Genomic DNA, 12,704 nt, shown 5'->3' with positions numbered 1-12,704 from the left:
AGCCCTACCCTGCTTCACAGGCTGATAGGCATAACTTGTTAGCTATTGTGAATACTTTTTGGATCTTAAAATAGTCTTTTAAGCCACCTTGCAGTATCTTCCTAATGAGCACTTGTATGTTTGAAAAGACAATATCACTATTTTATATTGGAGTAAGGGACTCAGTTGCGGCACCAAAAAAGTTTATACCTATTTTGTTTTCATATTTTCAAAACAATGCAGGTTGATGAGCCAACCCTTTCCTTGCTGCCTTCATCCACTAGAGCCAGTGAAGTGATCTGTTCTACCAATGTTTCTCACTATGAACTCCAAGTGGAAATAGGTAATAATTCTACAGTGCGTTATTTGACTCATCGTTAGAAATGAAATTGATGACAAATGATTATTTTGTAAGCAGTCTTTTTCTGTTGTTACCCACAGCATAAAACTAAATATTAATTGTGTCAGTCAAATGGGTCTATTAATTTTATTTGTCCTAAAACAGTAGCCAGATTTTTTTCAAGATTACCTTCTAGAATTTTTACTTTTCACTGAAGTACTTGTAGAGGAGGAGGACACTGAATAAGTATTTGTTTGTAGGACAAATACTTATTTGTATTATTAGAGGTTTATTTGTACTTATTAAAGGTTTCCTACTTTATTGTAGGAAACCTCTAATCATTTGTCTGAATTAAATCAAATCATGTAAATCTTTTCAGTCACAGTCCTTTAACCAAATTACTTTCTTTTAACTTAAAACCTTACCTAAAATTCCATTTGTAGTAGAAACTTTTTTCAGTTAGGCTTGGAACAGGCTGAGTTATCGTTTATAGTCTTATACATGTGAAAAATTTTTTGACTATTCAGAAACATCTGTTAAGCACTGCAAAGAGGTACTGTGTTAGGTGCCAGGGATATAAAGCCATATAAAATACTTGAGTTCACATCCTCTCTGGGAAGATAAACATGAAAGACAGCTTTGTCTTATGCACTGGAAAGTACTGTAGTAGAGCTATGCTAAGCATTATGGGAACAGAGAAGATGGAGCATCCAGCTGTTCACCTTGACTCTTCTAGGAGTCAGGGAAGACAGCAAAAAGGGCTGGATCCTGAAGCATGAGGGAAAGTTTACTAAATATTCTAGTCACGGTTTTTGTTCAAACAACAGAAAGAAGTCTTGACTACTTAATCAAAGAAGGAATTTTTTGAGCAATTTTGCTAACTCACAGAATCATTGGCTAGAAAAATATATTTGGAAAAAGCCAAGAGAAGCTCTGTGACTAAAACCACAAGAAGGGTCACAGCATAAGAGCAGTCTTGCTAATGTATATGAGTAGGTGCTTTTACCACCAGACACTGGACCCCACTGGGGAGTTCCACACTTAACTGAAAAAAATTTCTACTAAAAATGGGATTTTAGGTAAGTTTTAAGTGAATTCTGACTGCTCCTGCTTCCTTTGTCGTTCACTTCATCCTCCAGTTGACTAAGCTTAGATCATTGACCCTCACCTGCTAGGGTCAAGGTGACAAAGAATAAGGATTTGACTTTTTCTACAATAAAATAGCACTGGTAGAAAATGCTTCCCAAATTAGAAAGGACTTTCAGATGATGTCAATAAAAAAAGATTTAAAAAATACTCCAGTAGGTGACTGAGGAAGGACTATCAAGGTGGTTGCTCTGTGCCTAGATTCAGGAACAAAGAGAACGTAGGCAGTAGGAGAGAAATCTGAAAAATAAATGGATACATCTGAAAAAGGAGGTTTGGAACATATTGTGGAAGACCTTATATAGGGTGTATAGAGGTTCACACTCTGTGCTAGACAGACATTGTGGAATAGTGGTGATGATGATAATAATAGCATCCAGTAGGCATTAGGCTGAACATTTTGTATGAATTTTTTTCATCTCACTTGTTTACTCCACCCATTTAATAGATGAAGATACTGAGACTCTGAGAATTTAAGTAATTTGAAAGCAGACTTTTGTCCTTGTAAGGTCTAAGCTCTCAGCTGCTGCACTGTAGTACCTTTCTTTTGATAAAATGTTAAATTTAGGACAACTGGCAGCAGTTCCAGGCAATAACCTGAAAGAGAAGATCAGTGCAGAAGTATCATCCTCATCACCTGAATATGAATCCAGTGTATGAATCCCATCACCAGTGTATGAATCCCATCAGACCTAATGAATCAACATTTCTGGTGAATAGGACCTTGGCACAGGCTTTTGAAGTAGCTCCATCAGTGGTTTTGGTGCAGTGCTGGTTCAGAATGTAGGGCAGGTGAGGAAGTCAGTCTATCCGGAGAATAAGGACAGGACTTGGGCAAGTGGTGCTGATACTGGGGAGAAAGGGATGAACCTCAGATTAACTTCACTTCAACAATAAAAGTGGCAGAATTTGGTGACTGTGGAGAGAGGGAGAAAACTAATATTTATTAGATGTCTGTTAATAGATTACCATTCTAGATGTTTTTAGTTTAAAAATTAATAGCAACAAATGTGATAAGTATGTCAAGCAACTGCAGTTCGTACACATCGCTTGTGGGAATGCAAAGTAGTTCAGCCACTTTCAAAAACACTTTTGGAACTTCTTATAAGGCTAAACATATGTGATCTAGCAATCCTGCTTGAAGGTATTTGCCAAAGAAAAATGAAAACATGTGTCTACTTAAAGAATGTTTTTGGCAATTTTATTTCTATAGTCACCAAAGAGTGAAAACCCAAGTACCTTATCAACTTATGAACAGATAAATAAATTGTGGTATGTACATTTGATGGATTATTACTCTGCCAGGCTCCTCTGTCCCTGGGATTTTCCAGGCAAGAATACTGGAGTGGGTTGCCATTTCCTTCTCAAGGGGATCTTCCAGACCCAGGGATCGAATCTGGGTCTCCACACTGCAGGCAGATTCTTTTACCATCTGAATATTGGAGTAGATTGCCATTCCTTTCTCCAGAGGAACTTCCCAACCCAGGGATTGAACCCTGGTCTCCTGCATTGCAAGCAGATTATTTACTGTTTGAGCTACAGGGAAGTCCTGTTATTATTCTGCAATAGAAAGAAATTAACTACTGAAACATGGATGAATCCTAAAAGCATTATGCTAAGTGAAAGAATCCAGACCCTAAGAAACTGTACTCCTTATGATACTATTTACATGACAAACAAATTATATCAGTGGTTGCCGGGGACTGGGAGTAGGAGATTGCTGAGTAACATTCTGTTGTTGGAGTATGTCATGACTTATCAAGTCACAGTATTAGCCATTACAATAGGTATATATAATGGTATACTGTGTTTAATTTGTGCTCCTCTATCTTGAGCATTTTTTCATGTGCTTATTGGCCATTTCTTTTCTACTTTTTTGGCTTGCCTGTTTAATCTTCTGCCTAATTTTTAATTGGGATGTTTGTCATTTATTATACAGCTGTAGGAGTTCTTTATGTGGTACCCTGGATGTGAGTCCTATCAGATACAAATATTGTTAATACTTTGAGTCAGTGGCTTGCCTTCTCATTTTCTTATTAGTGTTTTCTTGAAGAGCGAAAGTTAATTTTGATAAAGTCCAGGTTATCAGTTTCTTTCTTTGGTTTTTAACATGAGTTTTACTTCTGATTTTAGGAAGGGGATTTGACAACTTGACTTCTGTCCATCTTGCACGGCATACCCCTACAGGAACACTGGTCACTATAAAAATTACAAATCTGGAAAACTGCACTGAAGAACGCCTAAAAGCTTTACAGGTAACAATACAAAAACAAAAACAAAAACAAAAAAACATCTAATTTAATGTCTATTTGAGGGGATACATTTGTAAGAACTTTTCTTTTTCACAAATTAGTAGTTCTGTTAGAAAAAGGCAGATTTCTTTCTTTTAATAAACGTAAAATTACAGAATTGGAAAGAAAGGAAGCCAGATCAATGAAAGAACAAATAAATTCAAACTTTGGTGTCTACTGTAAGTTCCTTCAAATGAATGTCATATTTGAAACTCTGGTCTGAAATTAATTTAAATATCCCTCATCAGTCCAGTCACAAATAATAGGAAAATAAAAAAAATAAAAAAAAGCAAACAGTTTCTTTTTCATACAGCTAAGTTAAATTAGCTTCTGAATTGATAAATTTTAACAGATTGCATTTCAGGAATATTATAATACTATTTCCATTGTCACTAATCATTTTTTATATAAAGAGAGAAAGGATTTCATTTTGATATTATCTCAATTTTTAACGTATTTAACATATTTGTGCACATGTACATTGAACAGTAAAAGATTGGAAGAAATTATACTGAAATATTAACAGTGGTTCTATCATTTAGTGTTAGAAGGGACTTTTATCTTCATGTTTTAATGTATTTTTTAAATGTTTCTATCATAACACAGAACAGTTATTGAATATGACCTCTGTAGTCAGACTGTCCTACTTTCATTAATTATGTGCTCTTGAACAAATTTTCCATCTTGTTTTTATATATTCTCTTCTATAAAATGGGAATTATAATGCCACATACTCTGTGTAGTGGTTGTGAGATTGAAAGACATGACAGTACAAGAACAGTGCTTAGTACTAAAAAACTCCATTATTAGTACTAATAAGCTGCCACTGCTGTTATCTTCATCATGAAGAAAAAACCACTGTTTTTAAATGTCTTGTCTCTTGTGTGTCTATACTAGAAAGCAGTGATTCTATCCCACTTTTTCCGGCATCCCAATATTACAACTTACTGGACTGTTTTCACTGTTGGCAGCTGGCTTTGGGTTATTTCTCCTTTTATGGCCTATGGTAAGAAAACTCATTTTAGGTAAAATAACTCATGGGTTAGCCTGGATGATGTAATTATAAGGATGAATGTGATCTTAGATTTATGGTTTACTACTTTTAACTTATAAACCTGGCCAATTCTAGATTTCATGATATATTTCTATATCTGGTTCACGTTGAATTTTAGTCTTCAGAAAAAAAGATAGAATGGCTCTCATGATCAGTGAAACCACCACTGATTTCTCCAAGAAATCCATGCCTTTGAACAAGCTGTCTTTTTTCCCTTGTTTCCTTTCTCTCTCTCAATGGAGAGCTGCTATTTTTCTTCAAGCAGAGGTAGTTTTCCTACTTGTGTACACCATCCCTTGTCTTTGTTTCTCAGCATTTGTAAACTTATTTAACTGCATTGTTAACATCTGTGTATCTGTCTCCCTTCTCTGGATTTGAGCTTCTCAAGGACAGGATCATGTATGTATTTTTCATTTTGGTGTCCCCAGGTGCTCATAAAATACCTAGCATAAAGTAGTGTTCAGTAGGTGTGTTGAATAAATAAATGGATTTTAGAGGTTTGATTTTTTTTAGAATGCTTTTGTGGATTGCCTGTGGGTTTAAAAATATATATATTCTTACACAGTATGTATTTTTCACTCATATTGAGTATTATTAATTCACTGTCCTAATCTCTAGCATGTCATTAGAAAAGTCTGTTTAAAGATTATTGAAGGGAAATTACCTTTGCATAGGAAAATGGTTAGACTCTAAAATGTAGCATGTGTGTATGTGTTGATTGTTGATAAGAACATTTAAAACATAGAAACAAAGTCACTTTTAGTGTTCATCTGAGGATTTCAGGGGTCTTTTTCAGGTTCAGCAAGTCAACTCTTGAGGACTTACTTTCCTGAAGGAATGAGTGAAACTTTAATAAGGAACATTCTCTTTGGAGCAGTGAGAGGGTTGAACTATCTGCATCAAAATGGCTGTATTCACAGGTATTTACTTATTTGTATTTTACAAAATGAAAGAATTTGAGAGGAAGAAATATTTAAGGGAGCTTTTAGGAAGAAACAGTTGAGTGTTAAAATGGAGGATAGGAAATTTGCAAATGAATATTGGGGGAGGAAGGGACCAGTAGTTAAAGTAGATGCTTACATTTTATGGTTCATTCACCAGAAACGTTCAGCCCACCTCCTCTGTGCCAAGTGCTTTGCTCAGCACTGGGGTGGAATGCCTGCCCTCTGTTGAGCTCAGGTCTCAGTGATGAGAGATACAAGAACCTGCCTGTTTCAACTATAAGCTGTGGGGAGTGGGATCCTAATTAGCTCTTGTGTTTGTTTTTTTCTTAAGCAAATAAAGAGCTTCTTTACCTGCTTTTCAGCTTTATGTCATGTTTATATCGTATACAGGTTGTAACTAAACCTTTGATTTCTTAAGTGTTTTTGTATGTAGCACATTGAGATTATCATACTAAATATCAGTTCTCTAGTTGCCAAATTGTAGGTACTGAAGTAATCGGCTGAATGTTGAAAACAGTGCTGCTCTGAGATACTTGGGAAATTTTTTTTCCTTTTTAATTAAGTCACTTTTAAATAAGCTTGTTTTCTTATTGTTTATTTTACCTCCTTAAAGCTTTTTTTCTTACTGTTTATTGTTTCTTAGCAGCATTCTGGTTAACTGAAAATTTCTAACAGACAGTATTCTAATTAATCAAGCTTTTATTATACTTTACCAGACTGTTGGCCACCCTGCTCTATTAGTTTCCAATTTTCCATGTTTCAAATGAAAAACAAGCCTCTTCTATAATTTATTTGACAAAGGAAATTTTTATATTAGACATGTCTTTATAAATTTTGTTAATACCATCAGAGGCTATCTTTCATTGGATAATATTGCATTTAACTTTAAATTATAACTTCATGCTTAAATATTATTTTATAAATAGTATTTAATTTCCAAGGAGATACATGAATTTATTCTGACCATATTTCTATTCTTTCTTTCTTGGCCAATTTCTTAGTATTTAGGATTGTTTCTTTTTGTTCTAGGAGTATTAAAGCCAGCCATATCCTCATTTCTGGTGATGGCCTAGTGACCCTCTCTGGCCTGTTCCACCTGCATAGTTTGGTTAAGCACGGACAGAGGCATAGGGCTGTGTATGATTTCCCACAGTTCAGCACATCAGTGCAGCCGTGGCTGAGTCCAGAACTACTGAGACAGGTCAGGTGTGGCCATTGCATTGGGTTGTCTATGCGTCTTGAGTGTCTTCTGAGTTTGACAAAAGGACAGTTGTGCCCTTATATTCAGACTGATGAAAGGCCTACTGCAAGACTTTTTTATTCTTTCTTGTCAAAATTATTCTGTTAGGAATTTTAAATGTATACCAAATATTAGGTGTATCTTGATTTCTCACGAGTTTTTTCCATTATTATTCACCATCCTTTATCAAAAAAGAGCATATGTATGTAACTTTTTAAAGGGTATTTACACTAAAGGACTTCAAATTAATTGTTCTATAGGATTTACATGGATATAATGTAAAGTCAGATATTTACAGCGTTGGGATTACAGCCTGTGAATTGGCCAGTGGGCAGGTTCCTTTCCAAGACATGCACAGGACACAGGTAAGTGCTGCCAAAATTCCTGAATTACTTTCCCTTCATGAGACCCTTACATTCTAGATAGTTTCTTTTAAACGTCTTTTAAACTCTTAGGATCCTTACTGTCATTGTTATTGTTTTAATATTTTGCCTGAAAAAGGTTGAAGGAAAATTTTCTTCCTTTAGATGTTATTACAGAAACTGAAAGGTCCTCCCTACAGTCCATTGGATGCCAGTATTTTTCCTCAGTCAGAATCCAGAATGAAAAATTCGCGGTCAGGTGTAGACTCTGGGATTGGAGAAAGTGTACATGTCTCCAGTGGAACTCGCACAGTAAATAGTGACAGATTGCAAACACCTTCCTCAAAAACATTCTCTCCTGCCTTCCTCAGTTTGATACAGCTCTGTTTGCAACAGGATCCTGAGAAAAGGTAATACTGGTCAGCTCTAAATAGCATAAAACATCCGTGTTTTATAAAAGTTTTTGTGATATTTGCTTCATGCCAAATTCAAATCTTCTATCAGTCTTTTTTTCAAGAAACTGTAGACTAATCCAGAAAATAACAGTGCCTAAAGCAAGTAGAGACAGTGAAGAAATGGGAAGAATACTAGGTTTGAAGTCAGAATACTTGGGCTTCAGTCTCCACTGTACCATTTCCTAACCGAATCCCCTTACAAAAATCAGTTAATGTTTTTGGACATTAGTTACTTTGCTTATGTTAAGCCATTTTAGAAACTTCCAAGCAGTACAAGAGTGTTAGTTGCTGGTATTAAAGTAATTATTATCATAGATAACTATTAGCATTAATATTTTAGAAATAAGGTGTGTGTCATTTTTTTTTTTTTAGCTCCTTAATGCCTAGGATAGTTTGTTATAATTACTTAGTGCCTAATAAATGTTAAGTCATGGAATGAAAGTGAAGGTCACTCAGTCGTGTCCAACTCTTTGACACCATGGGCTGTATAGTCCATGGAATTCTCCAGACCAGAATACTGGAGAGGATAGCCTTTCCCTTCTCCAGGGGATCTTCCCAACGCAGGGATCGAACCCAGGTCTCCCACATTGCAGGCGGATTCTTTACCAGCTGAGCCACAAGGGAAGCCCAGGAATACTGGAGTGGGCAGCCTATCCCTTCTCTAGTGGATCTTCCCAACCCAGGAATTGAACTGGGGTTTCCTGCATTGCAGGCGGATTCTTTACCAACTGAGCTATGAGGGAAATCATGGAGTAGTTGAAGACGATCTCTAGAATTAATTAGTCAAGGTTGAAGCTAAGAATTGGGCCTCCTTATATATATTCTTTTTCCTTTCAATTTTTGTATATTGAGTTTTATAGCTTTAAACTTATATTCTAACAGTTTAAAGCAAAATATCTACATTCTAATAGGTTCTTTTTTATAATTTTTTCAAAAAATTTCAGGCCATCAGCAAGCAGCTTGCTGTCCCATGTTTTCTTCAAACAGGTGAGCTGATTTATCTTTGTTTTCTAGATGTTTCTTAATACTATTAAAGTCACATCATTTTGTTAGCTTAATAGGACAGTTTGGTTACTGAGATTCTTAATAATAACTTTCTTACAAGGTAAAATTAAAACAAAACATTTTTGTAGACTTTCTAAAATAAAACAAATGGAATATCATCATGTGGTACTTTATTCTAAGTTTATATTTTGATTAATTTAGAGGTATTTTTCTATATTGGCTAGAAATGATAGAGGGGCAAAATAATTCTGATAAAAATCAGTTTATTTGGTTAGTACTACTTCTTGTTTTCAGATGATCAGAATCAAAGGCATGTTTAAGTGAAAATACCTAAAACAATTTAAACACTTCTAACATGAGTTCTTTAAAAGTTATTTATTATTTTTTAAGAAATTAGTATTGAATTTATGTGCCTTGAACCTTATTTTGAGTTTATTTAACAGATGAAAGAAGAAAACCAGAGTTCAATACTTTCACTGTTGCCTCCTCCTTGTCACAAGCCATCAATATCACTGTCTCCAGCATCACCTTGGACTGAGCCAGAATGTGATTTTCCTGATGAAAAAGACTCAAACTGGGAATTCTAGGGCTGCCGGATCCTTTTATGTCCTATATACTTGACACTTTCTCCCTGCTGCTTTTTCTTCTGTATTGCTAGGTACAAATACTAGAATTATACTTGAAAATACAGTTGGTGCACTGGAGAATCTATCATTTGAAACCACTCTGTTCAAAGGAGCAGGAGTTTATAGCCCGTTTGGTTAGCTCAGAGTGCTCTGACAACTCCAGGGAAACTTTGGAATTATTACTCTAACTACATTTAGTATCACCTGTGGATGACAGATGACATGAAAAAAAATATTCTTCCCCAAGCTGTGACTAACTCTTCTTTTTTGATCTCTCAGTATGATTTTTGAGCCAGTTAAATTTTTCAGCATTTTGCTGCCCTCAGGGGAATGAGCCCGCAGAGGACAGTGCTTCTAAGTACATTTTTCACTTCCAGACCCTAGCCTTTTTGATCAGCCATTGTTAAAACAACAGGGTTTTATCCTGGCATCAAACCCTTTTCTGATAGAAGGGAAAATGCTTGTACTTTCCCACTTTCTTCTGTTAATATTTCTGTTAATATCAAACTGAGCCTCACTCACATTAAATGATTCACTTGAAATACACACAGAAGTTGTAATTTGCTTTTTTTAAAAGGGGCTAAAGTAACATTTTTCTACTTATGTAAATTATAGATCCTAAATTCATGCACCCCATAGGAGCTCAATAAAGATTTATTGAATTGAGTTTATACTTAATAATTTTGTGTGGTTTGACAGAGCTAAAACATAGATTCTAATTTGTTTTGCCAAGGAAAGCTCTTACTCAGAGAAATAGATATATAACTCTTGAACTGGGGACAACTTGGTATTTGATTCAGTGGAAGCAGAACTTCCAGCGCTTTATATGATTATTCTTGCTCCTGTAGGGGGTACAACATATAAGGACATAGAGAACTTGAGGTTTTACCTTATTACCCAAAGGGGATATGCTGTCTTAAAGGAAGTATGTATTTTGGACTGTGATAAGTTGGGTTTACCTCAATTAGCAGATTTTACTTGCACACACTTGACATTACATTAAAAATTATTTTTAAATGATTGCTTTAAGACTTGACACTAATGAGATAAATAATATACAAATTAATAGTTAAAAACACAAACCTTTTTATGTTTTTTGGCCAGTCTCCCTCAAGAATGTTTGGGTTGTTACTCCATCAAGAAGGCTCCAAGACTTGCCAACGTGGAGGAGAGAGAGGAGACAAGTACCAACTGAGGCCTTGAGGTGGGGCTGTAGTTGGGGTGGGGAGCTATATTTCATTCCACTAACCACCTAAATTCCCCTCAGCAAGAGACACAGGAACCATAGAAGAAATTCTCCAAAATCTGTGGAGAGTCAATATGTGTACTGCAAAAGGTGACTGGAGGCCAAGGTACAGTGCCTCTCAGTTTCACTGTATTAGGGTTCTCCAGAGAAACAAAGCCAGTGGATTTTTTTTTTAAGTATTAAATATAGTTGACTTACAATGTGTTAGTTTCAGGTGTATAGCAAAGTGATATATGTATCTCTCTCTCTCTCATGTTCTTTTTCAGATTCTAGTATAGACTAAAAGATATTGAATATAGTTCCCTGTGCTATACAGTAGATCCTTATTGTTTACTTATATATAGTAGTGTGTATCTATTAATCCCAAACTTCGGATTTATCCCTCCACCTACTTATCCCTTTGGTAACTGTAGGTTTTCTGTGTATTTATAAGGTATTTTTTTTCATTGGAGGATAATTGCTTTACAGTGTTAGTTTCTGCTGTACAATAGTGTGAATCAGCTATATATGTGTGTGTATATAATCTCCTCCCTCCCACCCCAACTCCCCATCCTACTCCTCTAGGTCATCACAGAGCTTAAAATGAACAAAAAAGGAATGAAATTGAATGAGATTGGGTCAGTTACAGTGATGTGTATGACCCTAGAATCTGTCATACTGAGTGAAGTAAGTCAGAAAAAGGAAAATATTGTATATTAATGCATATATATATATATATATATATATATATGGAATCTAGAAAAATGGTACCGATGAACCTATTTGCAGGGCAGAAAAAGAGATGCAGGCATAGAAAATGGACTTGTGGACACATGGTAGGAAAGGAGAGGGTAGGACAAATTGAAAGAGTTATCACTGACATACATACACTACCACGTGTAAAACAGATAGCTAGTGGGAAGTTGCTATGTAACACAGGGAGCTCAGCTCAGTGCTCTGTGATGACCTAGAAGGGTGGGGTGGGGCATGGGGGTGGGAGGAAGGATCAGGAGGGAGGGGACATACGGATACTTACAGCTGATTCACCTTGTTGTGCAGCAGAAACTAACACAATATTGTAAAGCCATTATATCCCAATTAAAATAAATTTTTTAGAAATTGTTAACTTTTTTAGTTAATGATTTGGGAGAATAGCATTGAAACATGTATATTATCATATGTGGAACAGATCGCCAGTCCAGGTTCGATGCATGGGACAGGTTGCTTGGGGCTTGTGCACTGGGATGACCCTGAGGGATGGGATGGGGAGAGAGGTGGGAGGGGGGTTCAGGATGGGGAACACATGTAGACCCATTAAAAAGAAAAGAATTTTTAAAAACAAAAAAAAAAAGGTTAACTTTTTTAAAAAACAAAAAAACATCCCATAACCAGTTAAAGCTATGGTTTTTTAGTAGTCATATACGGATGTGATAGTTGGACCACAAAGAAGGCTGAGCACCAAAAAACTGATGCTTTCAAACTGTGGTGCTGGGGAAGACTCTGGAGAGTTCCTTGGACTGCAAGGAGATTAAACCAGTCAATCCTAAAGGGAATCAACCCTGAATATTCATTGGAAGGGCTAATGCTGAAGCTGAAACTCCAATACTTTGCTGACCTGATGTGAAGAGCTGACTCATTAGAAGAGACCCTGATGCTGGGCAAGATTAAGGGCCGGAGGAGAAGGAGGTGACAGAAGATGAGATGGTTGGATGGCACCGCTGACTCAATGGACGTGAGTCTGAGCAAACTCTGGGAGATAGTGAAGGACAGGGAAACCTGGCATGCTGCAGTCCATGTGGTCGCGAAGACTCAGACACAGCTGAACAACAACAAAAGAAGTAGATATGGTAATTAACAGCCTAACCCTGAGAGTGAATGCCTTAAATTTTGTTCCTGAGGATCCTGGAATGCTGTATCAGTTTTTTTTCATCACTGTTATAACAAATTAACACAAATTTAGTGACTTCAAACAACCACAAGTTTATTATCTTACAGTTCTGGAGGTCAGAATTGTAAAATGATTTGGCAGGGCTACAT

The 12,704-nt window shown here is 36.0% G+C and overlaps 1 protein-coding gene across 1 annotated transcript in view; it reads left to right on the top strand.

Annotated features, from left to right (window-relative positions):
* The window catches only part of STRADB (STE20 related adaptor beta), a 33,604-nt gene extending 23,496 nt beyond the window's left edge, over positions 1-10,108 (top strand). The window contains exons 4-12 of the mRNA XM_040228799.1: positions 223-322; positions 3,599-3,720; positions 4,654-4,762; positions 5,607-5,730; positions 6,784-6,955; positions 7,255-7,359; positions 7,522-7,766; positions 8,756-8,798; positions 9,260-10,108. Coding sequence (XP_040084733.1) covers positions 223-322; positions 3,599-3,720; positions 4,654-4,762; positions 5,607-5,730; positions 6,784-6,955; positions 7,255-7,359; positions 7,522-7,766; positions 8,756-8,798; positions 9,260-9,403 — 1,164 coding nt within the window. The 3' untranslated portion in view covers positions 9,404-10,108. The remainder of the gene's footprint in view (positions 1-222; positions 323-3,598; positions 3,721-4,653; positions 4,763-5,606; positions 5,731-6,783; positions 6,956-7,254; positions 7,360-7,521; positions 7,767-8,755; positions 8,799-9,259) is intronic.
* Positions 10,109-12,704: the final 2,596 nt, after the last annotated feature.

The sequence above is a fragment of the Oryx dammah genome, unplaced genomic scaffold, assembly GCF_014754425.2.
Source record: "Oryx dammah isolate SB20612 unplaced genomic scaffold, SCBI_Odam_1.1 HiC_scaffold_27, whole genome shotgun sequence".
Lineage (NCBI taxonomy): Eukaryota > Metazoa > Chordata > Mammalia > Artiodactyla > Bovidae > Oryx > Oryx dammah.
This window is presented reverse-complemented; position numbering and strand designations above follow the sequence as displayed.